The 24,531-nt window shown below is 40.4% G+C and overlaps 1 protein-coding gene across 6 annotated transcripts in view; it reads left to right on the forward strand.

Annotated features, from left to right (window-relative positions):
- Positions 1-14,688: 14,688 nt before the first annotated feature.
- LOC131135432 (alsin-like) overlaps positions 14,689-24,531 on the forward strand; it is a 28,570-nt gene continuing 18,727 nt past the window's right edge. For 4 of the 6 annotated variants that reach the window (XR_009131591.1, XM_058081257.1, XM_058081261.1 and 1 more), the window contains exons 1-20: positions 14,690-14,894; positions 15,313-15,518; positions 15,595-15,758; positions 17,120-17,344; positions 18,107-18,297; positions 19,172-19,204; positions 19,290-19,460; positions 19,539-19,645; positions 19,740-19,942; positions 20,023-20,095; positions 20,164-20,324; positions 20,570-20,729; positions 20,938-21,034; positions 21,158-21,235; positions 21,813-22,040; positions 22,276-22,447; positions 22,729-22,924; positions 23,109-23,174; positions 23,282-23,441; positions 23,916-24,047. Coding sequence is in view for 5 of the 6 variants with exons in the window: in XM_058081257.1 (XP_057937240.1) it covers positions 15,472-15,518; positions 15,595-15,758; positions 17,120-17,344; positions 18,107-18,297; positions 19,172-19,204; positions 19,290-19,460; positions 19,539-19,645; positions 19,740-19,942; positions 20,023-20,095; positions 20,164-20,324; positions 20,570-20,729; positions 20,938-21,034; positions 21,158-21,235; positions 21,813-22,040; positions 22,276-22,447; positions 22,729-22,924; positions 23,109-23,174; positions 23,282-23,441; positions 23,916-24,047 (2,664 nt within the window). In the remaining variant the exon portion in view is untranslated. Of the gene's footprint in view, positions 14,895-15,312; positions 15,519-15,594; positions 15,759-17,119; positions 17,345-18,106; positions 18,298-19,171; positions 19,205-19,289; positions 19,461-19,538; positions 19,646-19,739; positions 19,943-20,022; positions 20,096-20,163; positions 20,325-20,569; positions 20,730-20,937; positions 21,035-21,157; positions 21,236-21,812; positions 22,041-22,275; positions 22,448-22,728; positions 22,925-23,108; positions 23,175-23,281; positions 23,442-23,915; positions 24,048-24,531 lie in introns of all 6 variants that reach the window. The other 2 variants (XM_058081258.1, XM_058081259.1) reach the window with 2 other exon arrangements.

The raw sequence follows: 24,531 nt of genomic DNA on the forward strand, positions 1-24,531 counted from the left end.
ACCAATTATGTCGCAAGCTTTTGCTGTAGTACAGAATACTAACTATAACAGCTAAGGTTTCTGTACCATCCTGGCCCAACCATGTTTTCTTTTAGGCTAAAATTGTAAAAACGAAACAAAAAAGATTGTTGTGCACTTGACCGGTTTGGTTCAGGTTGAAAGTGGACAAATAATGCTCCGTGGAATGGTGGAACGAAAGCGAAAGCACGTTAGTAAACCTCACTCCTTGACACCTTAAGAGCCACGCCGGACAGTGAGTTGATGGTGGGTTGTTGGTTCGAGTCCATGATTTTCCATGATGAAGAAAGAGGCTAGAAAGTGGACTGGTACAGTATGCAGTAGATCACACATGATGTGTTCTAGTGAATATCGGTCCCCAAGAGGCATCGAAGTTCATTCATTCATTCATTTTCTACCGCTTATCCTCACAAGGGTCGCGGGGGTGCTGGAGCCTATCCCAGCTATCTTCGGGCGAGGCGAGAGGCGGGGTACACCCTGGACTGGTCGCCAGCCAATCACAGGGCACATTTAGACAAACAACCATTCACACTCACATTCATACCTATGGACAATTTGCAGTCGCCAATTAACCTAGCATGTTTTTGGAATGTGGGAGGAAACCGGAGTACCCGGAGAAAACCCACGCATGCACGGGGAGAACATGCAAACTCCACACAGAGATGGCTGAGGGTGGAATTGAACCCTGGTCTCCTGGCATCAAAGTTATGTTTTCATAATTATATCCATGCACATTCCCACTACAAAAGTGTTTGAAACCGAAACAATGAAAGTGTCTCATCAGCAGACGTAATGCTTCTGTCTGTCTCATAAACTACATTCAGGCGCTTTAGTTATGATTGTGAGAGATGAATTCAAGGTGCGGGCCACTTGTGATGACATGTTTGTTGTCGTTGGTGGGGTGAAATGTGTGTATACAGAGATGTGTAATAATTGAAGACACCAGCCGCTTCAGTTATTGATTAACTTGACTGTTAGCAGACTCTCAAGGGTTTTTCACAAATCCTCTTTTGCACGTCTCAACACAATGAACCAATGAATGGTGGCGAGATGAGATGTTTTCATTTGGGAATGAGATGCATGTTTCTACTATTACAGTCGTTTTGTCGACTTTTTGTGGGTTTGCAACATTTTCCGTGCTCTGATGGCCCCTTTGAGTTTGAGCCACCATTGGCAGGTTGATGTATCATGTTTGACTTCTGAGTACTTCTCAGTATTTTGATTGTGTGATGCATAATATCACCACAATATAACATTCCCAGGTTTTTTCCCACTTAGGACCACACACTGAATGGATGTAAGGGCCACTTAAAAAAAAAAAATGCATCTATAAGGTGAAAAATTGTGTTTATTAGTATGCATTTCGGTCTTTTTCCGCTGTTTATTTTTCATTTTTCTAATACTTAAACTTTCTACTGCAATAATCTTCAGAAATGTTCTTCTAATAAATTATGTTATGTATAATATTTTTCCCAAACCCAATTTTACAAAAAATACTATTACATTATTAATTTTTTGGTCAATATTTCATGCTCTGAAAATGACGTTTTTATGAGTTTATTCTTGCAAAATTGCAACTTGCTTTCTTATTGGAATACAACTTTTTTTGGTAATTTTTTGGTTTATTCTTATAAAATTACAGTTCCTTTTTTCATTTCTGCTGTTGTTTTTTAAAAGATTATTATTATATTATTATTATTATAGATAATAGTTATAGATATAGGTTATTATTATAGATATTATTTATTCCAACTTTCTTCTTGTAAATTTTATTCTCGTAATTATGATTTTAGTCCCACAATATTTTGACTTCATTTTTGTAACTGTGTTTTTTTCTGCAACCTAATTTTCCACAAAAACTTGTTTGTGCTTCCCAATGGCATTATTTTTCTTCTTAATATGCCAAGTTTACTCAATTTTTCTTCTCTGATTTTTCAAAATTCAATAAAATGCTTTTATGTTAACATTTTTGCTTGTCTGAAATTGATTTATTGCATTTACCTTATTTCTCATGGGACTTTATGGAACGAATGAATGACACTTACCAAGGTTCAACTGTCTACTATCTACACTTATTACTTGTCTACTACAACTGTTCAACTATCTTTACCTAGCTAAACAAGCTAATGATATAACCTAAAAGATAATACTAGATAAAATATTGTGATGTGCTGCTATCTAAAGTGTTTAAAGTGTATCTTGCACACAGTACAAATGTCCAAGGAAGGTAAATAAAATACAGCATGTAGTAGCCACGTCAGGTCAAGTGGACACACTCTGAGTTGTGTAACTACTGCTGTTTGCTTGTGTATGTCTGTGGCCACGGGTGGTGTGTGCCGTGGTCAGGCAGATGGAGGCAGTCCAGCAGGTTTCCAGACAGTCGCCTGGTGTTCTGTCTGACTTCTGTCTGCTGCAGCTGGAGGTTTACTGTTGACCGATGGGAAATAAACAAAAGAAAAAGCCAATGATAGCTCAGTACGATAACAGCCAAACACATGCAGTATTTTTTGAGCTCCCGTGAGAAAACCAGAAATGAGTGTGGGTTAATTCATTGGCTCCAGGCGGAAAAACACAAGGTTTCTACTTGTGCTAAGGAGGTTATTCAATTTGAGGGCAGCTCAGAGGGCACGTGGGCCGGCCACATTGGTTTGACCAACTTAAGTGTTTTAGAGGATTTACCTCGACTGTTTAATCTGTTTCACTTTCATCTGTGTGCATGTGTGTGCCATGAGATTAGAAGTCAAATAAATCCTATGTACAGACTGCAGTCTGGATGTGGCTTAGTAAGTGCCTTGTTGGAACAGCTGCTCCACCACCAGCAACTTAATATGACTAGAATGACTTTGTTGGTTTTCCATTTTGAAACATTCCTTATCAAATTTCTGGCACTTGCTAACTTTGGTGTCAGGGTGGTTTATTTTGCGGGAAAGCACACAGAGCACTCAGTAATACATTGTTCCCTTGAACATCACTTTAGCGCTTCCCTGGCCGGAATCTGTCTATAGTGTCCCGACTCTAAAATACCCTATATGTCTGTGTGGACAAAATCATGAAGTCCTGGTCCTTATACGGTCAAGTCCTTCCTCTTAGTAATACAAAGTGCCAATTTATGTCAACATCAACATACTGTACGGTCAACCACTTTCCTCTACATAGAATTTCAGACCCAAAGTAGTAATTTGGTGTTGGCAACACGGTGGAGTGTGGTGAGACCTGGGTTCCAATCTCCACTTGGGCATATCTGTGTAGAGTTTGCATGTTCTCATCGTGAGTGGGTGGGTTTTCTCCGGATACTCCGGTTTCCACCCACATTCCAAAAAAACGTTAGGTTACCTCCAAATCGTCCATTGATATGAATGTGAGTCTGTATGTGCCCTGCCATTGGCTGGCAACCAGTCCAGGCTGTACCCCGCCTCTTGCCCGAAGCCAGCTGGGATAGGCTCCAGCATAGGATAAGTGGCATAAAAAATGGATGGATGGATAATTTACTATTGTGTAAAAAAATTACAAAATCTGATTCAAGTTGTATTTGAATAATTTAATTGAATAATATCTATCTATCTATCTATCTATCTATCTATCTATCTATCTATCTATCTATCTATCTATCTATCTATCTATCTATCTATCTATCTATCTATCTATCTATCTATCTATCTATCTATCTATCTATCTATCTATCTATCTATCTATCTATCTATCTATCTATCTATCTATCTATCTATCTATCTATCTATCTATCTATCTATCTATTTATTTATTTATTTATTTATTTCAAACTAGGGAGTATATCAAGGTAGCGGGGTGATTATGTGACAATATAGCCAAGCTAATAAACAACAAAAAAAAAACAATGGACTAAATCTTGTCAAATACTCAAAAATGGCATTTTAAACAATAAAAAATAACGTACGAAAAATTATAAAACCATTAAAATAAATGTGTCTCTGTTTATGATTGGGTCATCATTTCTACAGACAAACATTAGCTCAAATTTTGATTTGAGTATTTTTCGTCCGAAAAGCTGGCTTTGGAAGTATCGATATTTCAGTATGTATGCGCACATCGGCGTGAAATGTTGTGCCTAATTAACCATGGATATCCAGTAGCTGATCTCTGCTGACTGGCTCACTCATGCAGATGTTAAATTCACGAACGAGTAGTCTTTTGAACATTTCTGTAAATAGAACATTAGGAATTTCAGACATTAAGCCATTGTTCACTTAATAGAACCATTCTAAAGACTCCACTTGTTCACAAGTCTCAAGAACTTGATGCAGCAATGGCAAGCTGTAGCCGTCTGGAGTTAAAATCGGCATTTCCAGCATGTAAACAGGGGTACTACATCAATGTCACTGATATAAAAGGTAAGAACATACATGTGAAGTGTACATTATGTTAGGGTAACCAAATTTTCAATATCAATAACCTGGGAATGAGTCGAAGTTGACTGAAAGATATCTATTAATTTCAATACGCCTACAGTATGCTTCCTCCGTATGGATGGAAAAAATTGTTATGTTACAAAATACATTCTAAAACCAAAGACAGAATTCAATGTTTCCCTTGTGTTCTACATCTAAGAAAAAAGGTCCTGGTTAATTACAATACCTGGTACAATACTAGCGGTAAAGTCAAGGATAGAAGAGCAGATCGGTATACGAGAATTTACTTGAATGGGGGGCAGGGAAAATGGACCAAGAAATCAGGAGAGAGAGAAAGAGAGCGAGGAATGCAGGCAGCTGGTTAATGTCTGTCAGTGCAACACAGAGAACCCACAGTACTGGACTACTCAACCCCCCTTTCCTCACACTCTCTCACACACATATGCACAGTACTGAAAGAAGTATTTATTTGGGCCAACAGAGTGTGTGTTCCGCAGTGAGAGCCTCATTAGCCTCTGAAAAAGAATTACTAATACGTACCACCACACTTCTCTCTGTCTGATCTGTCCATCATTTCATCCATCCTTCCATTATGTCTCAATGTTTATCAGGAACTGGGTCATGGATGCAGAAAACCCAGTTGGGAATAATGTAGGTGTTCTTCTGCTTCCCCAGCAGGGCCACCCCAGAAATTGCTTCCATGTTTTCCAGTGTGATATACCAGAACATTCAGGAGGCGTAATGATAACAGTGTGTGTAGCATCTTAGCTGAGATTGCAACTCAAATTCTGTACATTTCTCAGAGAGGAATTTTGTCGTTCCCATGGGTCATGGTTATGTTCATGGATTTGAGTTTGGGAAAAGACTGCTTGTAGTAAAGGGCTGCACGGCGGTTGAGTGGTTAGCGTGCAGACCTCACAGCCAGATTCCACCCTCGGCCATCTCTGTGTGGAGTTTGCATGTTCTCCCCGTCATGCGGGGGTTTTCTACGGGTACTCCGGTATCCTCCCACATTCCAAAAACTTGCTAGGTTAATTGGTTACTCCAAATTGTCCATAGGTATGAATGTGAGTGTGAATGGTTGTTTGACTTTATGTGCCCTGTGATTGGCTGTACCCCGCCTCTCGCCCGAAGACAGCTGGGATAGGCTCCAGCACCCCCTGCCACCCTTGTGAGGAAAAAGCGGTAGAAAATGAATGAATGAATGCCTGTAGTAAGGTATATATATATATATATATAGATTTTTATATGTGGTTTCGGGTTAGGGTCATAATTAGAGTTAGGGAGAATACTGCCTTCAGCAAGGGTCTAGACTAAGACATTCATGTATGGATTATGATCTCCGAGTGAAGGAGTCCTGCATGCCTGAGAGGGGAGCTCATAGGGGAGGGCTTGGGCTTGATCTATTGTGTCTGGTTCAGTAGAGCCTGAAGAAACAACATGGAGGACGTTCAGGCTACTCTGTGTCCACCACCTGCCAGGAAGGGTAATTAAGTCATACGTGTGTTGTCAAACAGGCACCAGACAAAGGTCGGGCTGTGGCGTCTTTTTACATGAAACGAATTTTGGAATTTTGCCCACATGAACACTCACATCTTTTTCTTTTCTGTGTGTTCTAAAGATACAAAAACAGATAAAAAGAGAGAGTGACAAAGCAGGCTCATGCTCATACTCAATGACGAGGTGGGTAGTCAGACTAGTGAGGACATCTCTAAGGGGGGGAAAAAAACGAAACGCTTGAACGTTTGAAATTGCTACTATAACAACTATAAAATAATACAACAGAGGTCAGTAACGTGGGTGTTCCTCTCTAAATGCACTCAGCATTTCAGTGTGAACTGTGGAGCTGTAGAGGACATTAGTTATGTCCCCACCAAGGAATCTGAAACTTTTGACACTCCTCAGATCCATCACTGTGTGTGTGTGTGTGTGTTTGTGTAGTGGGGGTGGTTGGTCTGACTGATGCGTCCACAGTGATGTTGTCAGACACCAACTGTTTAGCACTTCCTGCCCATAAGGTTTGTTTTGTCTATAAATGTGTTTTGGCTTTGGATATAGAGCACTGATGCTGGAATTACCGTTCACCTCACATAAGTGTGGAGAAACGTTTAATTTGTAGTTCTCTACATGCAACTTGGTGTACAACTTGATAATCATACACCCCCCCCCCCAGTTAGGAATACCTCTTTCAAATTCTTCTGGCTATCCCGTTTGACATGGCGGTTGCTTGGGATGAAGAGGAGAAGGAGTTGCCACTTGTCACCACTTTAGGATAATTCATCAGGAAATCAAAGTCCCAGCTGTAGAGGAAGGTGTCAAATCCCAGATCCATGTCACCAGTAGCACAAGGCAGCAGAGACTAAAACCCTGTCTTCACAGGAACTCTCACACAGTGTGGGATCAGTAAATAGTCACGTCCACACGGGAACGGATCACTGTGTGAAAATCATGCACCTACCTGTGGCGTTGGAAACAGACAAACAGGCAGAACCAAGCAACGTACCAAAACCGTAGAACTAGACAGGACACTTGCGGAAATCATAAGGTCTGTTGTATTCCACTTGACCGGCCCTGTGAGATTACTTCTATGAGTCACTTTGGAGAATAAGACAAAAAAATAGCAGACAACTGGGACTTCCTGTTCAGTGCAAAGTAAGCATGAGCCTGGATTCTACCACAGCAGCTAACAAAATTAACTCATTTAATTTGGTCATTTTTAGATTATCTGCCCCGGGAGGAAAAATTTGTACGAAAATCCTTATGAACACAATGACTTCCTGTTCGGTGCAAAGTAAGCATGAGCCTAGATTCTACCACAGCAGCTAACAAAATGAACTCATTTAATTTTGTCATTTTTGGATTATCTGCTCCGGGAGGAAACATTTGTACGAAAATCCTTATGAACACAGTCACTTCCTGTTCGGTGCAAAGTAAGCATGAGCCTAGATTCTACCACAGCAGCTAAGAAAATGAACTCATTTAATTTTGTCATTTTTAGATTATTTGCTCCGGGAAGAAAACTTTGTACGAAAATCCTTATTAACACAGTGACTTCCTGTTCAGTGCAAAGTAAGCATGAGCCTGGATTCTACCACAGCAGCTAACAAAATGAACTCATTTAATTTTGTCATTTTTAGACTATTTGCTCCGGAAATAAAACTTTGTACGAAAATCCTTATGAACACAGTGACTTCCTGTTCAGTGCAAAGTAAGCATGAGCCTGCCTAGATTCTACCACAGCAGCTAACAAAATGAACTCATTTAATTTAGTCATTTTTAGATTATTTGCCCCGGGAAGAAAACTTTGTACGAAAATCCTTATGAACACAGTGACTTCCTGTTCAGTGCAAAGTAAGCATGAGCCTGGATTCTACCACAGCAGCTAACAAAATTAACTCATTTAATTTAGTCATTTTTAGATTATTTGCCCCGGGAAGAAAACTTTGTATGAAAATCCTTATGAACACAGTGACTTCCTTTTCAGTGCAAAGTAAGCATGAGCCTGGATTCTACCACAGCAGCTAACAAAATTAACTCATTTAATTTTGTCATTTTTAGATTATTTGCCCCGGGAAGAAAACTTTGTACGAAAATCCTTATGAACACAGTGACTTCCTTTTCAGTGCAAAGTAAGCATGAGCCTGGATTCTACCACATCAGCTAACAAAATTAACTCATTTAATTTTGTCATTTTTAGATTATTTGCCCCGGGAAGAAAACTTTGTACGAACATCCTTATGAACACAGTGACTTCCTGTTCAGTGCAAAGTAAGCATGAGCCTGGATTCTACCACATCAGCTAACAAAATTAACTCATTTAATTTTGTCATTTTTAGATTATTTGCTCCGTGAAGAAAACTTTGTACAAAAATCCTTATGAACACAGTCACTTCCTGTTCAGTGCAAAGTAAGCATGAGCCTGGATTCTACCATAGCAGCTAACAAAATTAACTCATTTAATTTTGTCATTTTTAGATTATTTGCTCCGTGAAGAAAACTTTGTACGAAAATCCTTATGAACACAGTCACTTCCTGTTCAGTGCAAAGTAAGCATGAGCCTGGATTCTACCATAGCAGCTAGCAAAATTAACTCATTTAATTTTGTCATTTTTAGATTATTTGCCCCGGGAAGAAAAATTTGTACGAAAATCCTTGTGAACACAGTGACTTCCTGTTCAGTGCAAAGTAAGCATGAGCCTGGATTCTACCACAGTAGCTAACAAAATTAACTCATTTAATTTTGTCATTTTTAGATTATTTTCCCCGGGAAGAAAACTTTGTACAAAAATCCTTATGATCACAGTGACTTCCTGTTCAGTGCAAAGTAAGCATGAGCCTGGATTCTACCACAGCAGCTAACAAAATGAACTCATTTAATTTTGTCTTTTTTAGATTATTTGCCCCGGGAAGAAAACTTTGTACGAAAATCCTTATGAACACAGTGACTTCCTGTTCAGTGCAAAGTAAGCATGAGCCTGGATTCTACCACAGCAGCTCACAAAATGAACTCATTTAATTTTGTCATTTTTAGATTATTTGCCTTGGGAAGAAAACTTCTCCTTATGATCACAGTGACTTCCTGTTCAGTGCAAAGTGAGCTTCAAAATAAAAACATGACTGAAAGAAAAAAGTAAGTCAATGAAATACATTTTTTGGGAGGTGCACAGCAAGGGAGGGTTATGGGGGATTCACGCTGGTAAATATTGTTTTTTCAACACGCATGCAAAGTTCCTTTAACGCCCTAATGCTCGCTGAACTGATATGATGTAATGTGCTCGTGTGACATGCAACTCGCCATGCATGACAGTAGTTGGTTGAATTCCCAATTGTATGATCTCAGCTACGTTCAGGGAAGGGGAGGTAGTAGTTTTTCTAACATGTATTGAGCTGTTAGTGTTGTAGATATGCTAAAAGGAGTTCTTCAAATCTAATCCCATGCTGATAAATATGCAAAAAAAGAAAACACCCATTTTAAAGGAAATGACTGTGTGGAGCTAAAGCTTATTCTGGGCTTGACTCAATTATGACTCAACTCAACAGATAGCAGCATGATAACTCTTTGTCATTAATTCACCCTACCCCCACAGCACACACACACACACACACACACACAAGGCACACACGGTCTTGGAGGCCATGTGCTAATTGATGCAGAGTAATGGTGATGTTGCAATAGCCGCCCATCTTATCTTTGAAGGTCCTTGTGTTGTCTTTCCTTAAATAAAGCATTTATTCTTAATGCTCGTATTTGATAGAGAATTTCAACTGTGTGAAATAGAGATGGTGGGGGAAGGGGAAAACGAAGAATAGGAGCAGAGGGCCAAAGAGAGGGGAACACGGAGAAGGAAGAGGATTAGGCGAGGGGGGGAGGCCTCCTGCGGTGTGGAGGTCACACACACAGCTGTGGTCATCACCTTTCACTGCAAGGGACTCACACACACACACACAAACTACTGTGATCATCACCCTCTGTGGGAGGTTGACCTGAGCCAGATGGCCGTGGCTCCCTTTTTATGACGCCTTTTTGGGCCAGCCTGCTCTCTGTCCACACCTTGCTTCACGACAAAACTCTCGACATTGCAAAACACCAGCATTACATTGCAGTGTGAATGCGTCAATCAATCAGTCACATGAACCACACCAATGAAGGCATGAGAAAAAAGCACATGCAATAAAGTGATGCATTTCTGTCACCTTAACATTTACCAGCTAATTATGACTGTCACAGTTACACAAACTTTACACAGCTTTTCCCAGGACATACATAAGTCACATTTCATGTTAAAGCGATTTATGCTGAATTGAAAAATTGTTCCACATTAACATTCCCACCCAATGTCGGACCTTTTGCTTAATGTGCACAGCTGTGTCTATATTTAGATATTTCAGAATGATTACATTGCTTTCAAATGTGCATCATAAAGTACAAGGGTCCTTCAGTGCTGAAGGGGTTGAAACCAGCTTTGCTGCACCAGGATTTTCCTGGCAACCCACTTTTCCTGAACTTAAGCCACCCCTGCTCCATATAAGTCATAATTATCATTTATTTGACTTTAACTTGGTTTACTTTCAAAAGAGTCCAAAAACCAAATTGTAAAAATCTAAAAGTATTTTAAGCCCGTCACTGTTAAAAATCAAAATAGCTCACCGGTGTGATTTCATACGTTCTGCGTAAATCCTGCATTTTTCATTTTTGGATGTATATTTTCTTCATAGTATAATTTTTGCCTGCATGAGCGTGTAACAATCAAGTGACACCCGTGCCCATGAGGCTCCAGGCAGACATGTGTTTTTAATGTTCTTAAAAGGCAGTCCTGCACACATGTGCTTAGCCTCCGTTGCCAGATAGTTTAAATGTATCCCCACCCTTGTCTAAAAAAACTCTCTTTCTCCATTTTTGGGGGATCAAGTAAAAAATTCTCAGAGATAATAACTATAATGTTTATCATTGACAAAATGTATATGATACAGTCAAACTTCAGGCTCAATAAAGGTTGGGAAACATTGTTGTACATAATAAAACGATAACTACTGTATAAATAAATTGTATAGAATTCTATATTACCATACAGCAAACCCTCACCACTTTGACTTTTGCTTGGAACTGACTGGTTGGCCAACATGCTAACCACTCAAACATTCATTCAATTATTTTCTACTGCTTTTCCTGGGGGTGCTGGAGCTTATCCCAGCTGTCTTGGGGCAAGAGGCGGGGTACACCCTGGACTGGTCTCCAATCAATCACAGGGCACATATAGACAAACAACCAAATCAATTATTTTCAAGCAAAAAAATGGCTAAACTAATAAAATGCAAACATAAAACATTCAAAAGATGCATTCAAAAGATATTGTGATAATATGTAGTATTTCACACAGGTCACCAGTTGTCAGTAATGTTACTGTAATGTTTGTCAAGCACTAGTCTTGATTGCCGTAACAACAGTCTTTTATTGCAGGTTTGAATGATCTCACAAGAGGCACAATAATGGCTGAAAAGGGCTACGGTTGCGGGCTAACCCATGCCAACCTAAAACTAAATTCTCGACAGCTCCCGTAGCACCGGAGCACATTTACAGCACATAAGTCTTATTTACTTCTGTTATTATGTCTACTATATTGGGTAATACGAGTGTAAAGGTTACTATAGGGGTGTTAGTTCATGTCTAGAGGTCTCTAAAAATGTTAATAATGTTAAAATTCAAGGTTGTAAACAGAGTGAGGCACTCAAATCATGCATTGTGAATTTTCAGGCCTTTATCAGCATACCCGTGCACTTGATACTTCCGTTTGAGACACTTTTCACATATAAGCTTGGTTTTATTTATTTGATTTTGAGTGCAGTCAGAAGGAGTCTACAAAGCAAAAACTAGTTCTAAAGTATGGCCCTTTGTACATTAACTGTACATCTATGAAGAGTTTTCTGAAATGTGTTTATGTGCCTTCTCCTCACGCTACTATGGTTGATGAAACCACACTCTCAGATGTGTTCTGTGGCCTGGCTTCATGTTGGAATGTTTTTTCCTTCAAATACACACACAAACACACACACACACACACACACGTGCAGGCTGTGTCCACACTGTGTTCTTTAGAGCAGGACTTTGACTTTATGAGGGTTTTGATAAACACACAGTGGCATCGAGTGTGTGGCTGCACACTTACAACCTGGATTTCTTTGTTTGTTTTTTTGAGTCTAAAACTCAAGATGGTCGATATCCAGTTTGTTTTGTCATTGAAATGCAGTCTTATTCATGAGCGACACATACTACATAAATACTATGTTGATGTAACTTTCAGCATAGCGATGATCTAAAACATGAGCCACACATATTACATGAATACTATGCAGGTGTAACTTCCAGCACAGCAATGATCTAAAACATGCAACATTGGTATGATCCTGGAGTGGCTTTAATCCCAGGTGTGTCCAACGGCTGGTTTGAAAACTTGAAGTTGCCGAGTGACAGCCTCAAAACTTTTATTTCTTGACTTTCTGTATTTTGTGTTTGTTTGTTTGACTCAAAATCAAAAATGATGGACTGCTTTTATTTTTGTGTGTTGGTGTATAAAATAAAATAAAATAAAATAAAATAAAATAAAATAAAATAAAATAAAATAAAATAAAATAAAATAAAATAAAATAAAATAAAATTTTACCCACATTGCAATGTAATGTGTCTTACGGTTGCCATGGAATATAGCTACAGTAGAAATACAGTAATAGCACTCTATTACTTTGCATCTATGCTGGTGTAAAAGAAACACTTTTTACAGCACTTTGACGCTCAATATTACATAAAGAATACACACATTTTGGCATTGAACTATAGCATCAACAGCGTCACAGGCTACTATTTTCCAAATAACATTAACAATAACATTGTAGTAGTAAATACATGACCCTTAGATTTCAAAACACTGGCAATGTGCAACTTGTTTGGCATCTGGCAGGTTTCTTTACATCCAACCTTTTATTAGTGAAATTATTGATTATTATGTGTGTCACATTTTTGTCATTATCTGCTGTTTGTTATTTTCTTTTTTTTCTTTGATGCTGTTTGTAATAAGAAAAGTATCCAGCAGGTTTTGGTTTTGACTTTAACTCAGTGGTGGAAAAAAGGGAAAGAAGGGAAAAGAGGAAGAGCCCAGTACTTTCCCCTTCTTGGAAACATGAGGAATGAATCATGCATCATGGATTTTGGGGACTAACTTAAAGCATGCTTTTTCCCCTTGATTGGTTAATATTTGCTTTTTATAGGAAGGAACTCAGTATAGTAGATCTTCTCTCCTGAATCAGTGTGTTTATTATTCTGGTTGTTGCCACCTCGCTGCACTTCATCATACAGACAGCTGTTTTTAATATTTTGGTGACTGTATTTATGTGAGAAGTGCAAAATACAAGAAATATATCTCAGATCAGGGGTGTCCAAAGAAAAATGGCATTTGCATTTGAAACAATAGCACTGAGATGGAGATATAACCATGAGAGGCTTCCTCTAGTAACAAAAGAAACGTACACGGAAAGACACATCACCTGAGATGAGGGAGTGGACCAGGTGATAAAAACCTGCTCTCCCAGACTGTTGGCTTTGAGTGCCTTTACACTTCCTCATGCTGTCACCAACTCTTTAGTCTTTATTCTCACTTTAGTGCAGGGGTGTCCACATTTATTTCCACTGAGGAAAGGTTGAAGGGTGTGGAGGTGATATTCTGTGATATTCTTCATATTTTAACTCATCAATCACCAGCCTATCCCAACTGTCTTGGGGCGAGAGGCGGGGTACACCCTGGACTGGTGGCCAGCCAATCACAGGGCACATATAGACAAACAACCATTCCCACTCACATTCATACCTATGGACAATTTGGAATCACCAATTAACCTAGCATGTTTTTGGAATGGGGGAGGAAACCAGAGTACCCGGAAAAAACCCACACACGGGGGGAACATGCAAACTCCACAAGAGATATCCAAGCAGAGATTCGAACCAAGATCTTCTCGATCACGATATACTAAGTTAGGGGTGTCAAAAGTATTTACTGTGGGTGTTTTTATTGGCCTGTGGTACATTCTAAAAAAACAATTTAACATGAAAACTAAAAACAGAACAACCAACAACAGCGAAAATAGAAAAATAAACAGTAGTTTCACAAGAATAAAGTCAAAATATTAAGTAAATAATTTTTTGTTGTATTATTAAGAGAAACAATGACAAATGTTATTTTTTTTTAATTTGGTTGCGGAAAAAAAACAACAACAGTGAAACTAGAAAAATCAACAGTAGTTTCACAAGAATAAAGTCAAAAATATTAAGTAAATAATTTTTTGTTGTATTATTAAGAGAAACAATGACAAATGTTATTTTTTGAAATTTGGTTTTAGAAAAAGTTATAAAGTTACAAGAATGAAGTCATAATATCTTTGGAATAAAGTCATAATTAAGAGTGAAAAAAATACATCAAGAAAGCAGAAATATTTGTAAAAGAACCCACAAGACCAGATATGGGAAAAAATGACAGTAGCTTCAGGAGAACAAAGTCAAAATATTAAGAGACAATATATGGATGTAACATGTTTAGATATAATATATAATAGTATATAAAACTACACTTCTGCATTCAGACTAACGCTGGAGCTAGAATTAGGGAAACACTGTATAAACAAGATGGTGCAGAGTGAAGTGAATATCCCAAAAGCCAAAACACACAAAAAGCTAAGAGTGGAACCTCTGTTCATGAATAATACAGCTGCGACCGATTAGCGCCACGGTCATGTTTGATCCCAGCCGGCTGCCGTAGTCAGCCTGTTGCTCCCAACAACAACACTGAACTGTCAAGACAACTTCTGCCTTTCACTGCGCTGCACTGATTTTAATTCACCGAATTAACGTTACTCACCACTTTTACCGCTACAGCCTAACAGGGACGTATTCAAATCGGCGTTTTTTCAAATACCAGCCAGTTTGTACCAAGTTGACTTTTATAGTTGGTAAGTTTTGTTTACTCGAAAACTGGAGGTAGCTTAGCCCGACTAGCATTAAGCTAATTGTTGTTATAGTACACGGAAGACGTAGTTGCTGTGCAGTACACAAGAGAATAGAACTGCCTGTGAGCCTCGTTTGGTCGGTAACCGTGTCTCATGAAGTAAATCGTTTTAAACAGATTTGATTAGCTGCGCGTCAAAGTAAGCCAAGAGTATTTGCACAAACATGCAGTAACATGATGCATGGCAGTAGTTGTTGTAACATGTCAGTACAGTCAGCTTTCCGCCGAGAACGCCATATATTGCTGATGTGTAACGTTAGCAGTATTTGTGTAAATGTGTTTCCTGCTTACGTAATTTTGTGCTACTCTATCTACCAGATCGTTGTCATGGCCTTAACAGTTGTTGTGGTGTGTTTTTAAAGGTGTAAAGCATCTCACGGACCACCTGAGACAAACAACTCACATGATGGTGTCACAACAGAAAATAACAGCCACTCCTCTCCTCTCCTGTACGTTGACGCCCTCCTGGGAGGGAACCGATTAGGTTAAAGAAGATAAATGTCCCTGAAGATGTCTTCATTATGATTTCGAATGGAGATTCTGAAGTGATGGAGAACAAAGAGCAGAGGTGAACACACAAACTTGCAATACTACAACTTTGATATGAGAATATCTGGCCATTGTCTGTCACATGTGTCTAACAGCATCCTTCCAGAGGAGCAAGCTGCTGTACCTCCTCAGCGAGGACTTCTCCACATTTGGCAGTCAGGGGGGCCAAGTGAACCTCTTTGCCCAGAAAGAGTACATCTGTCCCAGTGTGTCTTACAGGTAGCCCTGGGAGAACATCATGGACTCCTGCTGGCACAGGGTAGGATACGCTGCATGGACTTTCATTCATTCATTCATTCATTTTCTACCGCTTATCCTCACAAGGGTCGCGGGGGGTGCTGGAGCCTATCCCAGCTGCATTTGGGCGAGAGGCGGGGTACACCCTGGACTGGTGGCCAGCCAATCACAGGGCACATATGGACAAACAAGCAAATCAATTATTTTCAAGCATAAAAATGGCTAAACTAACTAAAATGCAAATATAAAACATTCAAAAGATGCATTCAAAAGATATTGTGATCATATGTAGTATTTTACACAGGTCACGAGTTGTCAGTAATGTTACTGTAATGTTTGATGAGGCACAAGTCTTGATTGCCGGAACAACAGTCTTTTATTGCAGGTTTGAATGATCTCACAAGAGGCACAATAATGGTTGAAACGGGCTACGGTTGCGGGCTAACCCATGCCAACCTAAAACTCAACTCTCGACAGCTCCCGTAGCACCGGAACACATTTACAGCACATAAGTCTTATTTACATCTGTTATTATGTCTACTATATTGGGTAATACGAATGTAAAGGTTACTATGGGTGTGTTAGTTCATGTCTAGAGGTGTCTAATAATGTTGTAATGTAAAATTCAAGGTTGTGAACAGAGTGAGGCACTCAAAACACATCATGCAGGGCACATATAGACAAACAACAATTCCCACCCACATTCATACCTATGGTCAATTTGGAGGCACCAATTAACCTAGCATGTTTTTGGAATGTGGGAGGAAACCGGAGTACCCGGAGAAAACCCACGCATGCACGGGGAGAACATGCAAACTCCACACAGAGATGGCCGAGGGTGGAATTGAAGCTGCATAGACTCATTTATTGAAAACATACACTGCAACAGATACTTTAGATTCATTTGAAAATCAAAAATACATCCAATAGCTCTTACAATGGGTCTTGTGTGTCACATTTCAAAACTAATCTTTCTGTTCACCTCAAGGAAGCTAAATGTCGCATACTTGATCTTCCAGAGGGAAAACGTGAGCCCTATTTTGGCCTTTCAAAAGCCACGATGTGCGTCTTTGTTGACCACTTGATGACACTGTTACATTTCTCCCTCTGCAGCCAAATGGCTGCTCATGCATTGCTCTATTACTGCATATAACTACATACACTCAAGCACGTTAACCTTGCACTTCTTACCAGAGCTGTATCTAAGCTACTGTGGCAAATACCCATTAATAGAGGTCAATAAATGTTTTGTTGTTGACCAAGACCAGTGTTAATGCATCAGGCGGTGTTCCTCAATATTACAGACTGGTAATACTGTGCTATTCTCTATCACAAGTTGATGTACCATCAAAACTAGACATTTTCCCTGTTGTCATCCCCCAGGTGGCCAGGTGTACTCTTTTGGAGAGCTGCTTTGGAGGGGCCTAAGTGTCCCAGTTTCAGCTCCGATCTTGGAGGTCTCGCTACAAGGGACAACAGTAGTCCGTGTGGCATCTGGTGGTTTCCATTGCGGAGCAGTGAGTGAGCAGGGCAGCGTGTACACGTGGGGGGAGAACACTGCTGGACAGTGTGGGACGGCCGAGGGTGGCACGGACTCAAATGTTACGGGTTAGTCATCACCCTGCTTTTCCAAGTTTATTCTTTCCCTCCTTCTCTTGCGGTGCACTTCCTATGCAGTCGCTATGCTATAATCAACTTTTTCATCCAGGCATACATCATGTAGTTTATTTTTCCCCCTCATGCGTCACTTGCAGAGTAATTGGCAGTTGTTCTAAACACTCAGTTCTTCCTTCATTTACCTCACATGTTCAATCACCACAGTGCTGAAGATCATGTTTAGCCGGAAACTTTCTCCGTCATCCTAAATCTGCAGGCTATAAAAGATAGAAAAGCTGGTAATTCCTTATTATAGTGGTGTTCCTTATAGGTCCACACATGACCTTTTAAAAGGATGTAAAAAATAAAAGTGATAGTATTTCTCACCTAATTAGAATGTACTGTACATGACTTGTACCGTTGGTGAGCAAGGGTTTATTGATAGTAAGTCAAGTTGTAGCTGGTTTCTGTAATGTAATACTTTGGTGGTTCGTGACAACTTAAAAAAGACGTATGTGGCCTTTGAGTCAAGTGAGCTGCAGCGGAAAAGCTATTTTGAGCTGAGAACCTGCCAAAAATATTATTGAATATGCACAAGTGGTTGATATCTGCCAAAATAGATCCTAAGGAGTTCTGCACACAAACATTATGGTCCTGGAAAAAACATTAGCTCCTGATTTTTCTTTAGAGAACTAGCCCATGACAGATGAGGGGCATTGGAACCCCATTTTCAAATAGCATTTTCCTTTCTGTTTGACTCCTGGTTTGTGGTAGTTCCAGAGCCATACCCTGTCCCTGTGGTGGACAATGAAGTGGTTCCTCCCGTGGCGGTTTGCATCATGGACCTGGCGTGCGGACGGGAGCACAGCCTGGCGCTGTCGGCCCAGAATGAGCTGTGGGCCTGGGGCAGCGGCTGTCAGCTCGGCCTGGTCACAAGCAACTTTCCTGTATGGAAACCACAAAAGGTCAGTGAATGCAACACAAAATTAGGTTCAGTGTTTGAGTTGTGAATCATGCAAGATTTTGGTTGTTGAAGTTTGTATACCGTATGACACCTGTTTTTCATTTTGAGACATTTGAAATAGAGATGCTTGATATTGGCTTTCTTACCGATATCCGATATTGTCCAATACTTAATTGACCAATATCGGTACTGGTAACAGCGCTTCCCCCAAACGGTCATTAGGCTTCTTTTACTGTGATGCCGCTGGATACAAATAAACATTCATTCATTCATTTTCTACCGCTTATCCTCACGAGGGTCGCGGGGGTGCTGGAGCCTATCCCAGCTGTCCTTGGGCGAGAGGCGGGGTACACCCTGGACTGGTGGCCAGCCAATCACAGGGCACATATAGACAAACAACCATTCACACTCATATTCACACCTGTGGACAATTTGGAGTGGCCAATGAAGCTAACATGTTTTTGGAATGGGGGAGGAAACCGGAGTCCTGGGGAAAACCGACGCGTGCACGGGGGAGAACATGCAAACTCCACACAGAGATGACCAAGAGTGGCATCGAACTCTTCTAGCTATGAGGCCTGTGCGCTAACCACTCTACCGCCGTGCAGCCCTCCCTCAAACCAAAGGAGGGTTAATCATTCAAATTACCTGCTTTAGTGACTGGCTGGAAAGAAAACCTGTCGTGTCTCAGCCCTCCATGGCATGAGTTTGACACCCCAGCTGTGAATCCAGCTGTTTGCCAATATCGGCAGGATAAACAGAACGGATATTTAATTTGTATGCTATAATCGGCATTCCTAATTTTAATGTATATTTCATGTATGGATTGTAATGTATTTATACATTATGTGAACTTTTTTTAAACTTTGGTCTAGGTGGAGCATTTAGCAGGCAGACATGTGATTCAGGTATATTCTCTTTCTGATATCTTCATCTCTCAACATCACAATTGAATGTTAGATTTGCAGTATTTTGCTTTTCCATTTCAAACAGGTGGCTTGTGGAGCCTACCACAGCCTGGCTCTGGTTCGTAGTTTACATCCACAAAACTCAAACACACACAAACCTCTGGAGAGGCGGTCCCCATCAAACCAGTCTCTCGCCATGGATGATGCACAGTACTGTCCGCTGGGGGTGGAGCTAACTGAAAGCACGTCAGCAGAGGTAAGTACACCACAAAAAAAGCATACCACAAAAGGTTACATGATGAAAATATGTTGTTTCTGTTGAATGGATTTGGAGGCTTCAGCCAGAAGAAGCTCCAAAAAAAGTTTTCTACAGGCTGGCAGTACCCATGGGTATCAAGCTGTTTTAGTTCCGTATTCTTACAGCATATCCAACAACGAGGGGTACAGTATTACAGTACCTTTTTTAAATACGTTTGCATGTTTTGCCTTTCAGGTTTTGGTGAATGAGTTTTTTTTCCCATTCCCTTTCTCTTAGGAATGATCAAGCTGACCCTATAACTGAGACAGACAGCCTCACTACATCATACCCAGTGACAGGCTTGACAGATAAATACAAATGTGCATTACCTCATGAGCTGGAGCTTCAGAACCTTCTTCAGAAACTCTCAGGTCACTCATTAGAGATGCAAAATAGCAGCAGACATGGAGATACAGACTCACTGAGCAGCCACACTTCAGGTCCGTGTGTAGTTTCAGTCACCTTTGATTTTTTTTTAATTGCATCTTTAGTTTGTCATGTCAGCCATCTTTGTGTCCAGATGACAGCTGCATTTCCACAACTCCTTTCAACAACCTGCTATCCTCCCGTTGTAAAGATGACTCGACAGTGTGGTAGGACAGTGAACATATCATCACTATGCAGTATTGCACCTTGTTATTGACCATCTCTCTTATCACAGCAGTCAGGTGCTCAGATCCTCTTCTCCAATGGACTTGGAAGAGTTTTCCCTTACAAAGAAGACGTCAGTGCAGGGACACAAGAGCTCCAGCCTAACTGACATAAGCAACGAGGGGGAAACCAGAAAAAAACAACGCTCTCTGCCTGGAACACCCCCATATGGTAGGTTGTGGCGTGAATAACCGAGGGTAACAGGACAAAAAGACCTCTCATTGACCAGTCAGCATGTGTGGATTATTTATTTAACCTGGAGACATTTTTAGCTTGTGGTAGCCTTTTCAAAATGCTGAGATAATATGCAGGTATGCACTGAATTGATAACCCCCTACCACTTGAGCCATGTCGCCCCCATGTGTTGTGTTCAGTGTTATCTTATCATTATATCAGCTCACATGCTTTTCTTCTAGCAACCCCACGTCCGCGGCACCATTGTGCCAGCAAGTCATCCTCTTCTGGCTCGATCCACACACCGGTAACAGAGGACGGTTTTCCAACCCTGGAGACGGAGGTGTGGAGCTGGGGCAGGGGCTCCGAGGGGCAACTGGGCCATGGAGATCAACTGGCTAGGTCTGTGTGCATTCATGTTAACCTGCATAGGGGTACAATCCAAGAGTTATTGTATGGTGAAAATTCTATGTATTCTTTATATTGTGTTAATATTCAGTTAATTATGTTTATTGTTCAAGTGGTCTACACTGCTTTTGGTTACATTTTTAGCTTAACTCAAACTAACTTCCACATGTGTGTATGTGTATGTTTGTGCGTGTGTCCCCAGACTCCAGCCTCTTTGTATTAAGAATTTGACAGGCGAGGAAGTGATCAAAGTTGCTGCAGGATCACACCATTCACTGGTTCTTACTGCTCAATGCCAGGTAACTATTACACTCAGAGGTGCAGCCCCTTCACATGAAACATTTTCTTGCAGTTGCAATTCCTTTTCATGCCTAATTCCTTTGTATTTAATAACATTATTTACGTGCCGTTGTTTGTTGTAGGTATACTCATGGGGCAGCAACATGTGCGGACAGCTTGGTCATGTCAATAGTCCTGTTACTCTCCCGCAGCAGGTTAAGGTATAAACAACATAAGAATTATACAAATGTAGTAATGTTTTATGCAATATATGTATGTTAAGTCAGGAGCAGTGGTTGTGTACTTCTGGAAAATTATCAGCTTTCACATGCACAATTTGTGTGCTAAATGAAGTAGATGAGGAGATATTTAACGACATATATGATCATCCCATGTTTATCACTGTTAATTGCTTCCAGACCCTACCCTAGTGAATTTCCGCAGAGTACCATTTCCGTTGTTAGAGCATAGAAAACCTTCAAAATATACATTTTAAACATTATTAGAGCCCTCTGGACATGAAATAACACCCAAATAGTCACATTTACACTCATATTACCCAATATAGCAGACATAATTAGACTTGCGCTTACAATATTGACATCTGGGTATATCAAATATTGGAAATAAAGCCAATAAACATGAGTGTTATTAGGTTAATATAGAAGTATTTGAATGGATACCATTTACAGTAAATTATAGCTAAGTCTACTGTTATCGTCCCTAAAATCTGGCATGACACAATAAGGGCCGATCTGACAACTGAATGGCTGCAGTGTTTTCCTTACTTCTTTGTAGTTGTCTGACGATCTTCGGGCCTGGGATGTGTCAGCGGGCCAAAGCCACTCCCTCCTCTTGGCTGATGGGAACAGTGATCAGCCTGTCCTGTTGTACTGCGGACAGCAGCAGGAGCCAAGGTCGAAGCAGAGTGAGGCATCCTACCAGAGCAAGCGCTCGTGCCAGAGGTCACCCAACAGGGCCGAGAATTACAGCGTCAGACCCGCTTTGCTGCCTTTCTGCATGGAGGTGTGTGGGCCCAAATTGCAAAAATGTGTTGACCTTGAATGTGTGGTTGTTGGCAGGCTTTTTTGAAATTCTTGGCTTCCTTGCTTAGTCACCTGTAGCGAATAGAATAAATCCAGAAAATCACTGAATACTATGAAGTAGTGTTACCCACCTTAATGCGTAAAAATCACGTTTCTTCTGGTTTGTTCCTGTAACGACAGTGACAATAACAGTGTATGTGTGCGTGACTTTATAGATGGGTTACATCAGCAGTGTGTCCAGTGGCGGCCAAAGGTGTGCACTGCTGGCAAACTGCAACACCACGACTTTCATCTCCACCATCCGTGAACTGGCGTTCAAAGAGAGGAAGTTTTACTACTGGTTGAGCAGTGTCAGGAAGCTGCTTCTTACGCCGCTCTACAACAAAGGTGGCTGACTCTCTTTCTGCCAATTTCACACATCATGGTTCAATTCCATTTGTCACAGTGACGTTTAGAAAGGTGAACCCTCATCTTCCACATCACCGATATTGTGAGGGGATGACTGCAGTGTGTGTAGTCCCACCCTTTTGGTACTGTAGTACTGCTGCTGGTACAACAGGAACAATGGACTCATCATCCAAGGCTTATTATATTCAGCTTTAGCTTTTGAGACATTGAATTGATGTTGTGATGCACGCTAGTTTTGAATAATGTATGTTTCCCCACAGAGAATGTACGTCCCTCCCTTGGTGAGACATGCTCCCGCCTCTTCCTTTCAGTCTGTGGGACTTTTAATCGTCTGAGCACCCTAATTGGTCAACACTCTACATTGCTCAGCTGTTTTGTGCATGAGGTGCAATGCCATGATGTGACCTCTCTTCACCTCCTCGTCCACACTCGGCACTTCCTGGACACCTACACTGCGTAAGGTCCACTTGCAAATACTCAATAACGAGTGTGACGCAACAACTGTCTTTGCTCTGTTTGTTTCTCTTTTGTTTACTCACCACACTTGTCCTTGTAGAATAACCCCTCCAATACAACACCTATGATAAATACTCTTGTCAGATGATGACGTTGTGGATGTATATTTCAATTCACTCTCTAGATATTGCACGGCAGTAGGTGACTTCCAGGTCATGGGTGGATTTCCGTTGCTCCATAAGCTCTCCGTGTAAGCTTCATTTGATTATGAAATGTGTGGATACATGAGCGTCAGAGCATCAACATTTTCACGAGATATGCTAATAGTCTCTAAAATCTCTCTCTTTCTCTGTTCAGTGAATGTTTAGGTTCACAGCACACCAAACTTGCACAGCTTTCTGAATTTGACCCATCAGGCAGTGGGGGTGTTGATCTGGGTTCTTTGTTCTACTGGCCTCTACAGCAGCTCTCCCAGTACAGCCAAGTTCTGCTCAAACTGGAAGCTAGCTACCACATGGTGAGGCTGAAACTCTCCATCCGTCCACTCTTTTCTGTTCATGTTTTAATGTAATAATTATAAGCGTATGTATTATCCATACGTGTAATGATTAATGAATACACACAGTACAATATAATACAATGTGAAAATTATGATGCAAAAGACAATGCAGCCAAAGTCAAGGCAACATAATGAAAAAGCAGAACCATCAAACAGTACCTTTTTTCCTCCATAACTAGCCACTGTAAGTCAATGGATAACTTTTTTTGTACAAGTACTTATAAGCAACTTACTACTGACAACTGACAACTAGTGCATCCGTTGTGTATTGGAATAATAAAGATGAAAGTTGCATTTCCGTGTGTCGCTTGATCAGATCAACAACATAATGATGCTAATTTGAATCATCACCACATTTTTATACACTAGATATTCTGACAGGTGCGCTCCTACCAGATTTAAGTAAAAGTATGTCTTTTTGTTGCTTCCAAGCTTACAACAGAGTATAAGTCTATCCATCGGAGCTGTATGCAGTATGAAAGCCTCTCTACATCACTGCTGAGAAGGAAGGAGGAGGCTGAAGCCACTTTTCTCTTCTGGAAGACACACTCAGGAAAAAACACTGTGAGTTTTATATCATTTATTAGTATTTCATCAAATTCAAAGACTATTGTAGCTGCATTTTGCAGTAGTATGGGGCCATGTTCAGTCTTACTGAGCTGTTGGTACAGTACATACATGGGAACGATATAATGGTTGAATTTCCAAGACTGTAAAGTCCTGGGTGTATTTTGTGTTCTGCCAAATGGCAGCATAAATCACTGGTACCATATTTCAGTGCTCATATGGAAGCTATACATCACATTTTGTGAGATGTCAGTAAAGCATTTGAAAACTGGGATGACACCTGCTGTTGTCAGTGATGTGAAATAAGTTGGAAAATAATACGTTGAGGTTTTCTCCGGATACTCCAGTTTCCTCCCACATTCCAAAAACATGCTAGTTTAATTGGCCACTCCAAATTGTCCATAGATATGAATGTGGGACTGCCATTCATAGACTGACAGTATGACTGTCAACATGTGTCAACCAGTTTTAGTAGAGTCAC

Source organism: Doryrhamphus excisus, chromosome 9, assembly GCF_030265055.1.
Source record: "Doryrhamphus excisus isolate RoL2022-K1 chromosome 9, RoL_Dexc_1.0, whole genome shotgun sequence".
Lineage (NCBI taxonomy): Eukaryota > Metazoa > Chordata > Actinopteri > Syngnathiformes > Syngnathidae > Doryrhamphus > Doryrhamphus excisus.